The 13,717-nt window shown below is 61.5% G+C and overlaps 3 protein-coding genes across 3 annotated transcripts; all 3 read left to right on the forward strand.

The window, feature by feature from the left end:
- Window positions 1-1,988: 1,988 nt before the first annotated feature.
- Window positions 1,989-2,912, forward strand: LDBPK_230590 (hypothetical protein; the record flags this gene model as incomplete). Its single annotated transcript, XM_003860912.1, has 1 exon — window positions 1,989-2,912. One exon carries the CDS (start codon window positions 1,989-1,991, stop codon window positions 2,910-2,912), a length of 924 nt encoding a protein of 307 aa, XP_003860960.1.
- A 905-nt stretch (window positions 2,913-3,817) lies between these two features.
- On the forward strand, window positions 3,818-7,024 carry LDBPK_230600 (5'-3' exonuclease XRNC, putative; the record flags this gene model as incomplete). Its single annotated transcript, XM_003860913.1, has 1 exon — window positions 3,818-7,024. The coding sequence occupies one exon, from the start codon at window positions 3,818-3,820 to the stop codon at window positions 7,022-7,024; it is 3,207 nt and encodes a 1,068-aa protein (XP_003860961.1).
- A 3,041-nt stretch (window positions 7,025-10,065) lies between these two features.
- On the forward strand, window positions 10,066-12,714 carry LDBPK_230610 (hypothetical protein, conserved; the record flags this gene model as incomplete). The annotated part of the gene is made up of 1 exon (XM_003860914.1): window positions 10,066-12,714. The coding sequence occupies one exon, from the start codon at window positions 10,066-10,068 to the stop codon at window positions 12,712-12,714; it is 2,649 nt and encodes an 882-aa protein (XP_003860962.1).
- Between the last annotated feature and the right edge of the window lie 1,003 nt (window positions 12,715-13,717).

Consider the following 13,717-nt stretch of genomic DNA (forward strand, 5'->3'; position numbering starts at 1 on the left):
GACGGTGCTCGCCGCGACTCGGACGGCTATTACTGGATCACGGGCCGCGTCGATGACGTGCTGAACGTGAGCGGGCACCGCATCGGCACCAGCGAGATCGAAGACGCCGTCAACACCCACCCGGCCGTGGTGGAGAGCGCCGTCGTCGGCTTCCCTCACAACATCAAGGGTGAGGGCATCTACGTCTTCCTTACGTTCCGCCAGGGGACGGAGGTGACGCCCGAGCTGCTGGCGGCGGTGAAGGCGACTGTGCGCAAGGTGATTGGCCCGCTGGCCACGCCGGACGTGATGCAGGTGGCTCGCGTAGGGCTGCCCAAAACGCGCTCCGGCAAGATTGTGCGCCGCATCCTGCGCAAGGTATCGGCTGGGCAGTACACGGAGCTGGGCGACACCTCGACGCTGGCGAACCCCGACGTTGTTGAGGACCTCATCGCCGAGCACCAGAGGCTGTGCTCTCAGAACTAGAGGCGGTATTAGAACATCGGAGAGCGCACGCGCAGGGGCACGCACGCGTGGCTGAAGAAAAAGGAAAGTCAAGCCGCACGGATGTGCAAGAAAGTCAAGGGGCTGACGTCCGTTCGCCTAACCTCGCTTCGCCTATTACTTCTCCTCGCCACCACCCCTTGGCGGGCTGCCTCTCACCTTGTAACACAACGTGCACTCCCTTGCGCCTCCCCCTCAGGTACAGAGAGACAGACGCCAGCCCATCCGCTTACCGGCACAGATGCGCATACGCCTCTCGCGCCTCATCGTTTACGAAAACGCAGACGCGACGGTCAGCCCAAAGCCGAAGACATATAAAGACGAAAAGCACGGAGATGTGCCATCATCGGCACGCCCAATCTCCATCTCTTTCTCTTCCCTTCCACTTCGTTCTTATTTTCCTCTTCCCTCTTCCCTCTCCGTGATCGGATGGCTTCAAGTTTGCCAGCGTACAAGAACGTTAATCATATGCAGTGCTCCTCGCACCCACCCCTGCCTCGCCGCCCTTGGCAACCCCTCCCCGCCCGTCTTCGACTCCTCTGCGTGTGTGTCTGTGTCTGCGTGTTTGTGTGTGCGTGTGTGTGTGTGTGTGTCTCCCCAGCCCTCCCTCTCCACCTCTCTATTTCTGGCATTCTTCCTTGCCTGCTTGACCGGTGCCACGTCGGTCAAAACACGAATATCTCTGCCGTAAAGAAGGTTCGCGTACCGTGTATGTGCGTGTGCGAATCCCTCGGCCGACGAGATTCCTTGTCTCCAACGTGCCCATTTCTCTGCCATAGAGCACCATCAGTTCAACCCCCCACTCGCCCTCCCCCCCGCCACATCGCGTGGTGCGAAGCAGCCCTGGACACAAGCGCCACAGCCACGCGCTGACCCAGTCAGTTGAGCACGACCCATGCCTCCAACCCTACCCACCACCCGCCTAACAGCCGCTCCTTCCATCATGCCGGCCGCCACCCTGTGCACCTTTAGGGGTGGCGCTGGCACTCTGCACATAACGTGGATGGCACAAGCGTGTGCTCGCTGTCGCGGGTCTCTCCCACGCACCGCCATCTGGGACCTCACCGCCGACATCAGCAGCGATGACTCCCACTGACCTCGCCGTGTCGTAGGCACGCGACCCTGTCACCACCAGGGGTGGCTCGGCATTGGGAGGGGTGGCGGGGGCTCCACGGCCCCCACCCCCCACCGAGAGCAGGCGCGCCGGGCCCTGACGCCACGCACGGAGAGGTGTCGCATGTCATGAGAGGGCTGCCAATGCAATGCTCTCACACACATCCCTGCAAAGGGGCGGCTTCGCCGCGTCCTTGTTGCCGCTCAGCACATGAAAATGGTCTCTGTCACCTTCCCTCATCAGCATCACTGTCCTTTTAACTTCCCTCACCCCACCCTCGCCTCTCCCGCTCGGTGGGTGGCTTCGACCAGCGTACAAGTATAGGCTCGCACCTGCGCGTGCACACAAGCAGTACTCACAGACGAGCGTTGGCTCTGGGCTGCCAGAAGCAATGTCGCGCACCGCGGAGACCGTGGAGGAGCTAGCGCGGCGCTACTACCTTACGACAGCGCTTGTGGAGGAAGCGGGGCGTCTCTTTGATACTTACGCTGGAAGCGGAGATGCGCCGCCGGCGAACAGTAACGAGGAGCCCTTTATCACGGTGCCTGGGCTGCAGCGGCTTATGGTGAAGATGGGCACCCCCATCTCGCAGCATGGCGTGGTAGAGCTACTCCGCTTCTTTGGCAGCGCCGCTGCTGTCGCTGTCAAGGAAGTTGAACTGTCGGACGGTCCTGCCAACGGCCAACAGTCTCCAGCGGTAAAGGGGGCTCGTTCTCCCGTAGCGGCGACGGCACCTGCAAGTCAGCAGCCTTCATCACGCCAGAGAAAAAAGAAAAGCGGTGCAACGGCGCAGAAGACTGGCGCCAAAGATGCCTTTGAATCCTCGACGAAGCTGGGCGCAGACCACAGCGCAGGCTGTGGAGCCAGTAGTGGCACTGCATCTGCAAACTCATCGCCGTTGGCGGCGCCGCTACATGTCGCGGCACCTCCCTCCGCGGTCACAGCGGAGGGCATGAATTTTTCCGCTTTTGTGTACTTTCTTTTGGTGTACCCTGAACTGTCTCAGCGACCCTCGGGGATGGCGGCAACCGCATCAACGACCAACGCCGCCACACGGAGCGGTCTCCATGTCAGTATTCCAGAGCTCTTTGCGACGATCGACGCTGACGCAGATGGGGTATGGAGCGTGCACGACCTACGCCACGCTGCCGAGGTGTGCGTAAGGGAAGATGATGGGCTCCTTCAGGAAGACCCCGATCTGTGCCACTTGGCAGAAATGCACCCGGCGGAGCTCGCGGTCGCCCTTCACGAGCTGGACGTTGATGGGGACGGCGTTGTGACTTTAGACGATGTACGGCAGGCACTGTATTACTGAACACGAGCAGGACCAGAGCGGTGGAACCGCTGCGCCTCATGGCAGCGCTGCTCAAGTCTTGTGTGTGCGTATGTGTGTGGGGGGAAGCAGGAAGGTGGGGAGGATTGCGATGGTGGCGCGGCTCATTTTTTGCTCCCCCCCCCTAAGGGCCTGCCTCCCTACACACACACACATGCACGTATACCTCTATCCTTCCACTATCACTCCTCTCCGACATGCAGAAGAATCAGATGCAGGCAAAGAGAAAGGTGCGCACGTTTTTGTTTGTTTGTGTTATGTGTGTGCGTGTGTGTACGCTGCTGTGTACCTCTACGCCAGCGGTGCTGTCTGCAAGGGCCTCCGGGACTTTGCGTGGCTACGCTACCGCCGCCTTACGGTGCTCCGCCCTCTCTCTCAGTGCGGGGGGGAAGTCTGCCACGGCCCACACGCACGCCGTCGCAGTCTTTAGGTGGGAAATAGTGCACATTCCAAGGCAGTAGACGCCTGTTGCTGCACGCGCACCTCCATGTCCATCACAGCCCCGCCAGCATGCACACGATCGAGTCTCTTTCCTGCTGCCTTTCCTTGTCATACGAGCATACGCATGCACACGTATACATATACACGTGTGCATGCGTTCGCGTACATATATACACGTACGCCCCTCAGTCTTTTTGTTCTTGTCGGTGTTGTTGTGCGGCACAAGACGCGCCAACGGAACGACCAAGCGCGTGGCTGGATAAGCGGTGCGTGTATGTGTGTGGATCTGTGAAGAAGAATTTTGGAAGAGGGTCGAACAGTTAAGTGCAAGATAGCCCCACTCCAAGGCGAACGGGCTTGGCATTAAGGTACAGGTGTTGCATCCCCGTCACAAGGCCATCGGCGTAGACAAGGCAAAGCACACGCGCACGCGCCGCTGGATCACCATGGGTGTGCCGCTGCTCTTGACCTGGCTGCGGAAGCGTTTTGCTGACTGCTTCATGCCAGCCGACAGCGCGGTCACCGACTACATCCGCGAAAGCACAGACAACCTTTTTATTGATCTCAACTCCTTCTTGTACCAGGCCGCCACCATCATTACGGCGACGCACCGCTCGCTCCGCTTCGACTCGGTTGATGAAGTGGAGGATGTAGTGCTGCGCAAGCTGTTTGACCTCCTCGACGACCTCGTCATGAACCTCGTTCAGCCCAAGGCGCTGGTGTACATCGCGGTAGATGGCGTATCGCCACTGGGCAAGATGTCGCAGCAGCGTGCGCGGCGGCGTCGTGGAGCGCGCCGGCAGCCGTCCGCCTCGTCGTCTTCGCCTTCTCGCCATCACGAGCCGGCGGGCAACATCAACGACCTGTGGGACAGCAACTGCATCAGCGTCGGGACGCGCTTCATGGCCAAGGTGACGGAGGCGCTACACTTTTACGCCGTGAGCAGGACAGAACGAATCAACGCGAAGCGACTTCGCGAAGAGCGGGTCCGCATTGACAAGGCCGACGCGTCAGTGGACTCTGCCGCCGGCGACTCCGCCGGCGCGCCGTACGTGTTCCCCTTCCTCAGCATCATTGTCGACGATGTGCTGCGCCCCGGCGAGGGCGAGAACAAGATCGCCGAGTTCATCCGCCGCATCCGCGCTGATCCGAGCTACGGCCCGAACACGTCGCACGTCATCTGCAGCTCCGACACGGACGTCACCGTAACCAGCCTAATCCTGCACGAGCCACGCATCCATGTCCTGCGCTACGAGCCGCCAGTCTCGCTGGGAGGTAAGCTGCCCATGAAGTCTCAGCCACCGCCTCAGCATCACCATCATCACCGCAGCCACCACCAGCACGTGCGTTTCTCCTCTCATCCACATCGCGGCAGTGGTCCTTCGTCGCACGGGCCCCGTCGGGTCGACGGACGGAGCGGCCATGCGCATCACGGCGCACCACGCCCCTCTCCGCGCCACGGCGCCGGTGCCGCTGCGCAGCCACCGCCCCCGAAAGACAGCTGGCTCTCCACCTTCTTTAGCATTCACGTCTTTCGGCAGCGGCTGCGTGGCATCCTTCATTTGTCACCAAGCAGCGACGCCGCTTCCGCCCTCGCGGGCGCCGCTGTGCCCTCGGTGGACGCCGAGGAAGCCGCCCTCACCTTTGAGCACGCCCTGCACGATGTTGTCTTCGTGTTGCTGCTCTTCGGCAACGACTTCCTGCCCACCATCGGCGGAAGCATCCAGGAGGGCACGTTGGATGCGCTGCTCTCGCTGCTGGCGACCGACTTTGTGCCGCGTGGGCGCACCTTGGTGGACCCGGCAACAAACCGCATCCAGTATGCGTCTGCACGCTACCTGCTCAGTTGCCTGGCGGAGCTGCCAGGCAATGCAAAGAAAGGTGGAAGTGGAGGTCGTCTGCAGGTGCACAACGGCGGCTCCGACGCGCTGGACTGGGGCTTCACAGCCGAAAAAGAAGCGAAGGAGCGCGACCCCGCCTTTATCGAGCGGCAGCAGCGGCGCGAGAAGCAGCATGAGCGCATGTGCTACTGCTACTGGACGATGCTGCAGTGGGCACTGCAGTACAGCGCCGGCATTGTGGAGCACTGGGGCTGCTACTACCCGTACGGCAGGGCACCCCCCTTGTCAAAGCTTGCCACATACTGCGGTGTGCTCACCTACAGCGCACTCGGGGAGATTGCGCGACGGCGACTGGAGATGAACGCCGCCGCTGGGCGTGCCACGAGTAGCATCGATGGCGAGGTCGGAAACGCCAACGAGGAGGAGGACGATGACGACGCCATGGACGGGCTTCCGACGTCAGTGCTGCAGGCCGGGGAGGCTGGCACGGCGGTGGTCGATGCTGCAGAGCGAGGCAAGCCGACGGATGTGATGGTGCAGCTGCTGATCCTTATCCCTCCGCGCAGTGTGGCGCTGCTGCCCACTGTCTTTCGGCATCACTACAAGGAAGTCGAGGCGGCTGTGCAAGCGCCCGTGGAGCAGCTGAACCTAGTGTCCATCGGTGCCTGGTGCGAGGAGAAGAAGCGGTCGCTTAGCGAGGAAGAGCGGACGCGCTTCACAGCGTACCAGTTCTTCGCCTCCGACGCCGATCTCGGCACCGCCGAGGCACCGTTTCCCGCGCGAGACATCGCCTTTACCGCCTATTGGAACGGCCCTGCCGTCGAGGCGGAGTTGGCAGCGCTGCGGGTGAGCAAGAAGGCAGCAATAAGTGCTGCCGCTGGCATCACCTTCACGGCCGGCGCCACGTCGTCCACTTCGGCGGCGGGACTGCAGAGTAGGGCCGCCTCCTTTTTCAGCATGGGTCGTCGGCCGGCTTCCGGCACCTCAAGCAATGGCGGCGCAGCAGCACTCTTGGCAACAATCAACATCACAAGCGCACGTGCCTCGCCGCCACCGGCGCCGGCCACGGCGGAGATTGCGACGCCACTCGAAGAGACGCCTGCAAGCCCGTCGACTGAAGCAACTCCGGCACTGCAGCAGCAGCATCAGCCCGTAAAGCTGCAGCACCCAGCAGGCGACTACGTACTCTGGGTGGTCCCATGCGACGCTCTGCAAGACGCGCTGATGGTCAAGGCGCTGGGTACGGTGCACGGGAACCGCTTCTGCGTGGGCAGCTACGTGCCGCTTGTGGAGCAAGACGCCGTACTCAGTCGCAGCGGTGGGCCACGGCAGGAAGTGCGGCTGCAGTTCCGCCTGGCTGTGGCCCCAATGATCACGGACACAACGTACGGGGCGCGCCTGCTGTCGGGGTACGAGGAGCCGGCGGAGGTGGGCATGCGCGAGCGGATCGCGGAAGCGAGAAAAGAGGAAGCCGACCGGGCCGATCCGTGGAAGCAGCTGGACAAGATGCAGACGCTGCGACAGGAACGCAAGCGTGCCCGCGACGTCGAGAACGTACACGCGTCTGGTGAAGGGGAGCTAGACGGCGACCTTGCGCACGCTGCACCGCCGAGCGCCGGCGATGATGGCCAGATGCCGCAGGAGGTAGAGCTGCAGGAGCGGCCGCCGCCTCAACAGGTGACGGTCGACACTGTGGACTCTACAGTGCAGGTGGCCGATGCGGAAGCGCTTCTGAAACTTCGCAAGGAGGAAGCGCGGCGACGGTTAACTGCCTTGAAGGCTGCTCGGCAGGCCGCGCAGCAGGACGAGTGATGCACCTAACGCCATGCTCGGAAGGCGTGCCTTGGATAGCGAACGCGAACAATCAACTCTTGCTTGCTCGCTCTCTACTTACCGCTTCCTCATCCTATTCAGCAAGTGAGTGTACCGGTCCCTGCGGAATCAGCAGCAGCAAAGCAGCCACGCTCGTACACGCAGTCAAGTGGACGAGCGCGACAGTGGCGGGAGGGGTGGGCAGCGACAGAAACAGGAGAGAAGAGGGGGATTAGTTGAAGTATATCAAAGGCCTTCAGTCGATTAAGGGTGCGCGCACTAGCGTACCATCCACTGTTGCCTCTGCTAGGCAAGTACGCGTGAGCATGACGGGGAGAAAGGGTGCAACTGTTGCTGTGCGTCACACAGGAGGCAGCCAGGGCGTGTGCTGGGTGAGCCAATGGGACCGTTCGTTCGACTCGCATGGGAGCCGAAACAACGGTGGCGCACCACTCAAGCATGAAAGCAAAAAACTGTCGAAGGCGGGCGCACCGTCGGCACTCTGCGCAGGCACAGTCGTGCACTCGCCTCACCTGCACCCCCACCCCCTACCCGTACGTTTGCTCGCTTGCCCTCCTCCCCCCTTCCCATGCCACTTGGCATCCGTTTCTGCTCTCCTCCTCGCCCCTGCCTGCCTGCCTACCTCTCCCTGTACGTGCGTGAGCGTCTCAACTGCGATATGTGCCATCACCGTGAAGGCATACGAAAGCACAAGCACAGAGACGTACGCACGCGTTTCTCATTAATCTCTTCTTTCTGTGTGTGGGTGTACGCGCGTGCGTGCGTCGCTCTTTGATTGTGTCTGGGCCTCATCACGGCGCCGGTTGTGTGGCGGTTTCCGTTGTTGCCCTTTGCCTCCCCTTGTCATCTCTAATCACGTTCACCTACGCATCTCGTCTGCGGCCGCCCTCCCCGACTCACTCTTTCTCTCTCTCTCTCTCTCGTTGTCGCGCTGGGGGAAAAACAGAAGACGCAGATGCACACGAAACGTTGTATCCGCTGCTCTTTGCCGCTCCCCCGCCTCCCTTTCGTTCCGCCCCGTTTGCCCCGACCGCTCTCGCGTCGTGCCTGCCTCCGTCGGCTTGCGTGTTTATGTCGTTGCGCCTTCTTCCTTGTAGCTCGGTCGACGCCGGCAATGCAGCGCTTTGGGCTGTCCGCTTGTATCCACCGGCTGTGGTGCTGCGGGTGCTCGCTGGTAGCGGCAACGTCCTCGTGGAGAAGGGAGGGAGGAGGCGCTGACGCTGATTCACTGGATGTGGAGTACGCATGGGGAATTGTGGCGCGACAAGGTGCTGCGCTGCGGCGAAGGGGCGCTTCGCCTCTCCCCCGTCGCTGCCACCAGCACCAGCGGTGGTTGCTTGCCCTTCGCTAATTGAGCCTACCGCTTGCTAGGCGCGGTGCTCACTGGCACGGCCCCGGCCGGGTGTCCGTCCCCTTTCCAAGAAGCGTGGTGCCTCATCGAAAGCCTGAGCAGCATTCCGCTGAAGGGGGATACGGGCGTGCGGCGGGGTGGAGGCGTGGCTGCTGCAGAATGGACCCACGGGCATTTGCACGCAGGCGAACGTACGACTCTTGCGGTACAAGGTGAGTAGCTTGATCTCTCCCAAGGATGCCCCACCAGCGTGGAGAGTTGGGGCTGCGCTAGATCATTCACGGCGTGGACAACATATCATAGCGCCAAAGCGGCGAGGCCGTGCAGACGGCTCTGCGGCAGGTTGAGTCCCTCGCCGTGTCGCAGGAGGGTTTCCGCCGCTTAGCGAGCTCTCCGTTTACTACCAGTTCGGCGCCACACTTCCGTACAAGACGACGGCGCCGTGCGCTGCTGTACGACGGCTATTCGAGGCGCCGTGTGTCGTGGGAATGGCGGACTCGAAGCACTTCACGTTCACGACACCGAAGCGCCCCTTTGTGTACGCCCTGTGCGAAGTGGACAGCGCACGTAGAAGGCGGCGCTTGTGTGCGGCTGTGCCTGTGTGTTATTCCTTACCGTTGTGTGTGGAAGGAGGGGGAGGGAAACTGGTGGGGCAAGAGATGGGGCGAGGGCCTGACTGTCTTTCTGCCTCACAGTCTTCCCCGCTGCCCTGGGTCGCCCTTCCCCATATATATATGTGTGTGTGTGTTATGTCGAACTCTCACCCACTCGGACTGCCACGCATAAGCCGCAAAGGACGCAAGAAGAGGAAGGGAGACAGAGGACATAGTCGCTGTCTCCGTTCTCCCTCTCTCTGTGGTGAGGGGGACGGCGGGGGCAGCGGTTTGCCGCTTCTCCCCACCCCCACCCCCACCCTACGTGCTACGCGCTGTATCTGCCTCTCCCAGACCGAGAGGCGCACTGGCGGTTGTGAAGGGGAGGTGGAGACATCGACTCCTCCGCCACGGAAGTCCACGGCTCCCCGCTATACACACACGTATATAGAAATGCCTCTCTCCTACCTCAACCCTAGCCCCCCCCCCCGCCCCTCATCGCCCTCTCGCTTTCTCTTGCTGTGCTCATTGACCACTTTCTGTACAAACTCCTCTATATATATATATATTGCTTCGTGTGCTCAGAATGCGGCGTGTCCCTAAGGCTTCATCGTGCCCTCCCCTCCTCCCCCCATTTCTCCATCTTCCTCGTTTCGGCATTAGTGTGTGGCGGTTACCGCTGTCGTGAGCTCACGCTATCCTGGTCTGTCATCTTGTGTCGTTTGCCTGATCGCTTGTTTCCTCTGCGCGTGTCGGTGTGTAACTCCCTACATTGCGCAGCCGGTGTGGTGGCCGAACTGTTTTTTTCTTCAGCGTGGTAGTGAGTGGCATTGCTTCAGTTGTCATCCTTCGTGACCCTGCCCCTCCCCACCACCACCACCACCACCAGAGCACCCCATCTAGCTGTTCTTTGGGTACGTTTGTGGGTGGGCGGTTGCGCCAATAGACGTCCACACGCACGGACACCGCGGTATACTTGTCTTTTGCCTGCCTCCATCTTATACACGCATCGGGCCCGCTCATCTCTGCGCTCAGCTCGCTGCTGCCGGTGTGGCACCGCCGCCATCGTCGCCACCATGCCTCTGTACAGCATCACGATATGCCCATTGAAGCTCACTGCATACTTCTGCCGCCAGGGCTCCGTGTATGTGGTGGTGATGTCGCGCAAAGGGCTTGAGATCGCCACGAACCCGTCGATGTGCAACAGCAGCAACGAGGTCATCTTCTCCGACGCCGACGGCCTCAACAGCGCGAAGCCGTTTGAGCTGTCCTTCAACTCACCAAAAGACCGGCGAATACTGAACTTTGGCATTTACGACTTCACCAACCGCAAGAACGCGGCCAAGCTCACGGGGTTCGAGATCCCGCTGGCGGGCATGTGCAGCGTGCTTGCTGGTGAGTCCATGTGTGAGAAGAAGGGTATCTCGTTCCGCGTTTCCGGCCAGTCGGGGCGCCTCGACATCATCTTTCGCATGCACCCCGTTGGCACACCGGTCCCGCCGTTGCGTGCGGCGCAGACAAACGAGTCCATACCCGGAGTGGCAGCCGATGCGCTGGGTGCCGCTTCCCATCGCAGTGCGACGGCGGTCTCACTGGGGTCCGGTGGCGGCGGCGACGTCGGCGCTGGATCGACCAGGCTCACCCGCCTGCCGGAGCATACGCTGCAGGCCCTCATACGTGAGGGAATCATCTCGAGCGACCTGGAGGGGGTGGAGATGGACCTTGACCTGGCGAATGAGATCGCCGTGCGCACCTCCGTCCTCTTCCCCAGCCGCACCGACCTCGAGGACCAGATCCGCACGCTAACGCGAGAGATCCAGAAGCTAGAGTACGATGCGCAGTACGCCGCGAAGGACAAGGTCGTCGCCGGCTCTGCTGCGTCCGCCGCGCTACGGAACGAGATTAACTACTGGAAGGAGAAGGTGAAGGACATCGACGACAAGTCCGCGCACGATGCTGGCATTGCGCAGAGGACCGAAGAGCCGGAGCCGCAGCCGGCCATCTCGCAGGAATACATTGCTGGAATCGAGGCGCAGCTGGCGGCGAAGCAACTCGAGATGCGCAGCCTCGAAGCGCAGCAAAGTCACCGCGACGTCACGGAGGACGCGATGAGGCTCTTGGACCAGATCGATCACTTGCAGACGATGTTGGTGGAACTGAAGAGTGAGGGAGCCGCTCCAGCAACGCTGAAGACGAAGGATTACGACATTGCCGAGAACGGCGACCGCTGGGACAAGCTGGCCGCCAAGCTTTACGATGCCGAGAGCATGACGGAGCAACTCAAGCAGACGGTGATGGCGCTGAACCGCGTGCAGTACGAGCCCTACCTTGCCGGCGTGGAGGCTGGGTTTATGCACACTGTGCCAAAGGAGTTGGAGTTTGTGATGCAAAACCAGCGCACGCCAGGCAACCTGCCGCCCCAGATCAGCAACCCCACGTCATTGGCGGCGGCCCCACCGACCGGCCAACTCGCTGGAGGCGACGCGACGGGAGACATACTGGACGACTTGTTTGGCGCAACTCCGATGCAGGCGCAGCCAGCTGCCGCGCCGGAAAAACCGGCCGCTTTTCCTTCCCAGTCCCTCTCATGCACGGCGTACGAGCCTCCCAAGGCGGCGCAAGTCACGCCTGTTTGGGCACCATCAGCTGGCAGTTCTGCACCCAGCTCGTCCCCTGCTCCACAGCCGTCGCAGTCGTTGCCTGCTACATCCGGTGCCCCAGAAGCTTCGCTGCCGCTGGTTGCGGCAGCGGGCCCCGCGGAAGCCCATCCTGCGCCAAACTCTCTGACAACGCCGACAGTGAGCGCACCGCCAGCACCGCCCACGCCAGCTGCTCAGCTCGACCCCACGGCTGCGGCGCCTCAGTTGGAGGTGGCCGAGCCGAATGTGTTGCCTGCGCACGTCTCGCCCAACCAGGGCTTCCCCGCCGGCACGCCGGTGCCGAATGCGTCCTCTCTGGGCGCAGAGGGAGCAGTGCCCGAGACCCGTGTGACCCACCGAAGCTCTGGCATGACAAGCGCAACTGCATCTCCGATGGCAGCACCAGCGAATGTTGCACCGCCTTCACTGGAAGTGCCGATGCAAACCCCACCGTCGAACTCACTAGCTGTCACTCAGAGCAGCCTTGAAACGCCAGCGGCGCCGCTTCTGCAACCACAGCCGCAAAACGCACCCCCAGCTCAGCAACAGCAGCCCCCGCAGCCAAGCTACGGTGCCACGATTGCCGGGACGGCTTCCTACCAGGGGCAAGACGCCGGGCAGCGGTCAGGCTACCCACCCCAGCAGCAACCGCAGCAGCAGCAGCAGGGGCCACCAGTGCCGCCCTTCGAGCGCCGTCCACCGTCACTGGAGGAGATCCCGTACACTGGCTTCTACGGCATTCCACTCATGGCCCGTGGCTGCCCTATCGACATCTATCTTGACGGCAAGAACCCAACGCGTGGCACGGAGCTGACCTTCATCAACAACGCCGACTATCAAATCATGATCGGCGGTGTGGAGCTGAAGCAGGAGGACATCTTCTCCCCTGACCCGAATAGCGCCAAGACGATTCCGACACAACGGTGGCCGCAGCACATCTGGGTGCCGGGCGGCGGCAGCCGGCAGAGTTGCACCATCGCCCTTCACCCGTCCTTCCCCCGTGGGTCGTCCATCATGGCGCTCGTAATTGTGTACGTCTTCAACGAAGGACACTACACTCCGTTCACAGCGCGCTTCACCATCTAATGCGCCGGGGCGCGCCCCGCTTCCCTCCCTGGAGAGTACGGTTGGGGGAAGAAGGAGGGGCGTGTGAGTACGTCGATGGTGATTGATGAAGGCTGAGATATGCGTGTCGGTATCTAAAGCAGCAGGCCGCCCCTTCCTCTCCCTCTATGCCTGTGCGTGTATGTGTGAGTGTGTGCGTGTGTGCATCGATGGGTGTTTGTGCGGGTGTGCCCTTTTCTCTTTCCGTGTTGACGAGCACTTTACTTTGGTTGGTGTGGCGGCCGAAGCGGGTGGAGGATGTCCGTGTTAGTCTCGGTGTGCTCTTCCCTTGCGCCGTTCATGTGTTCGTATCGAGCGTTGTAGTTGCTCCCGCCTATCAGCCGATGGCGCCCCATTTCATTGACTTTATTTATTTTGTATTTGCTTGACGGTGGCTCTGTCTGAGGCGTCTCCGCTTTCACTTTTTTCTCTTTGATGCCGCCGCCTCCGTGTACATATCTCCGTCAGTCGGTGCGTGCGTACGTGCGTGTTTGCATATGCATGGGTGGGCGGGTCAGTGACTTGGTGTGGGCTCCGTATTATAGCGACTGTCCGCGGGAGTGGATAGTGCAGGAGCTCACTAATGAAACGAAACCGTCACTGGCGGTGGCCCCCACACACACACACACACACCACCCTCTCTCTCTCCTATCGCGCTGCATCTCTTCCTTTGAGTTCGAATCGTTGAAGTTCGTCTGTCTCCCTCACACTCTCCCTCTCCCTCCGTGTTTGTGTTCGCTTCGTTTGGTTCCTCTTGTCATTCGCGTTCTTGTTAGAGCGCGTGCAACGATATTCATCGGCGTGTCGGGGGGTGCAGTGCGTGAGCGCGTGCGTCTGAGTGAGAACCACGGCGGCTAGCACATGACTGTGTCTGGCATTTAGCTCTTCCCTTCCTCTCTCTGTGGTCCCTGATGACATGCGACACCTCTCCGTGCGTGGCGTCAGGGCCCGGCGCGCCTGCTCTCGGTGGGGGGTGGGGGCCGTG

The sequence above is a fragment of the Leishmania donovani genome, chromosome 23, assembly GCF_000227135.1.
Source record: "Leishmania donovani BPK282A1 complete genome, chromosome 23".
Lineage (NCBI taxonomy): Eukaryota > Euglenozoa > Kinetoplastea > Trypanosomatida > Trypanosomatidae > Leishmania > Leishmania donovani.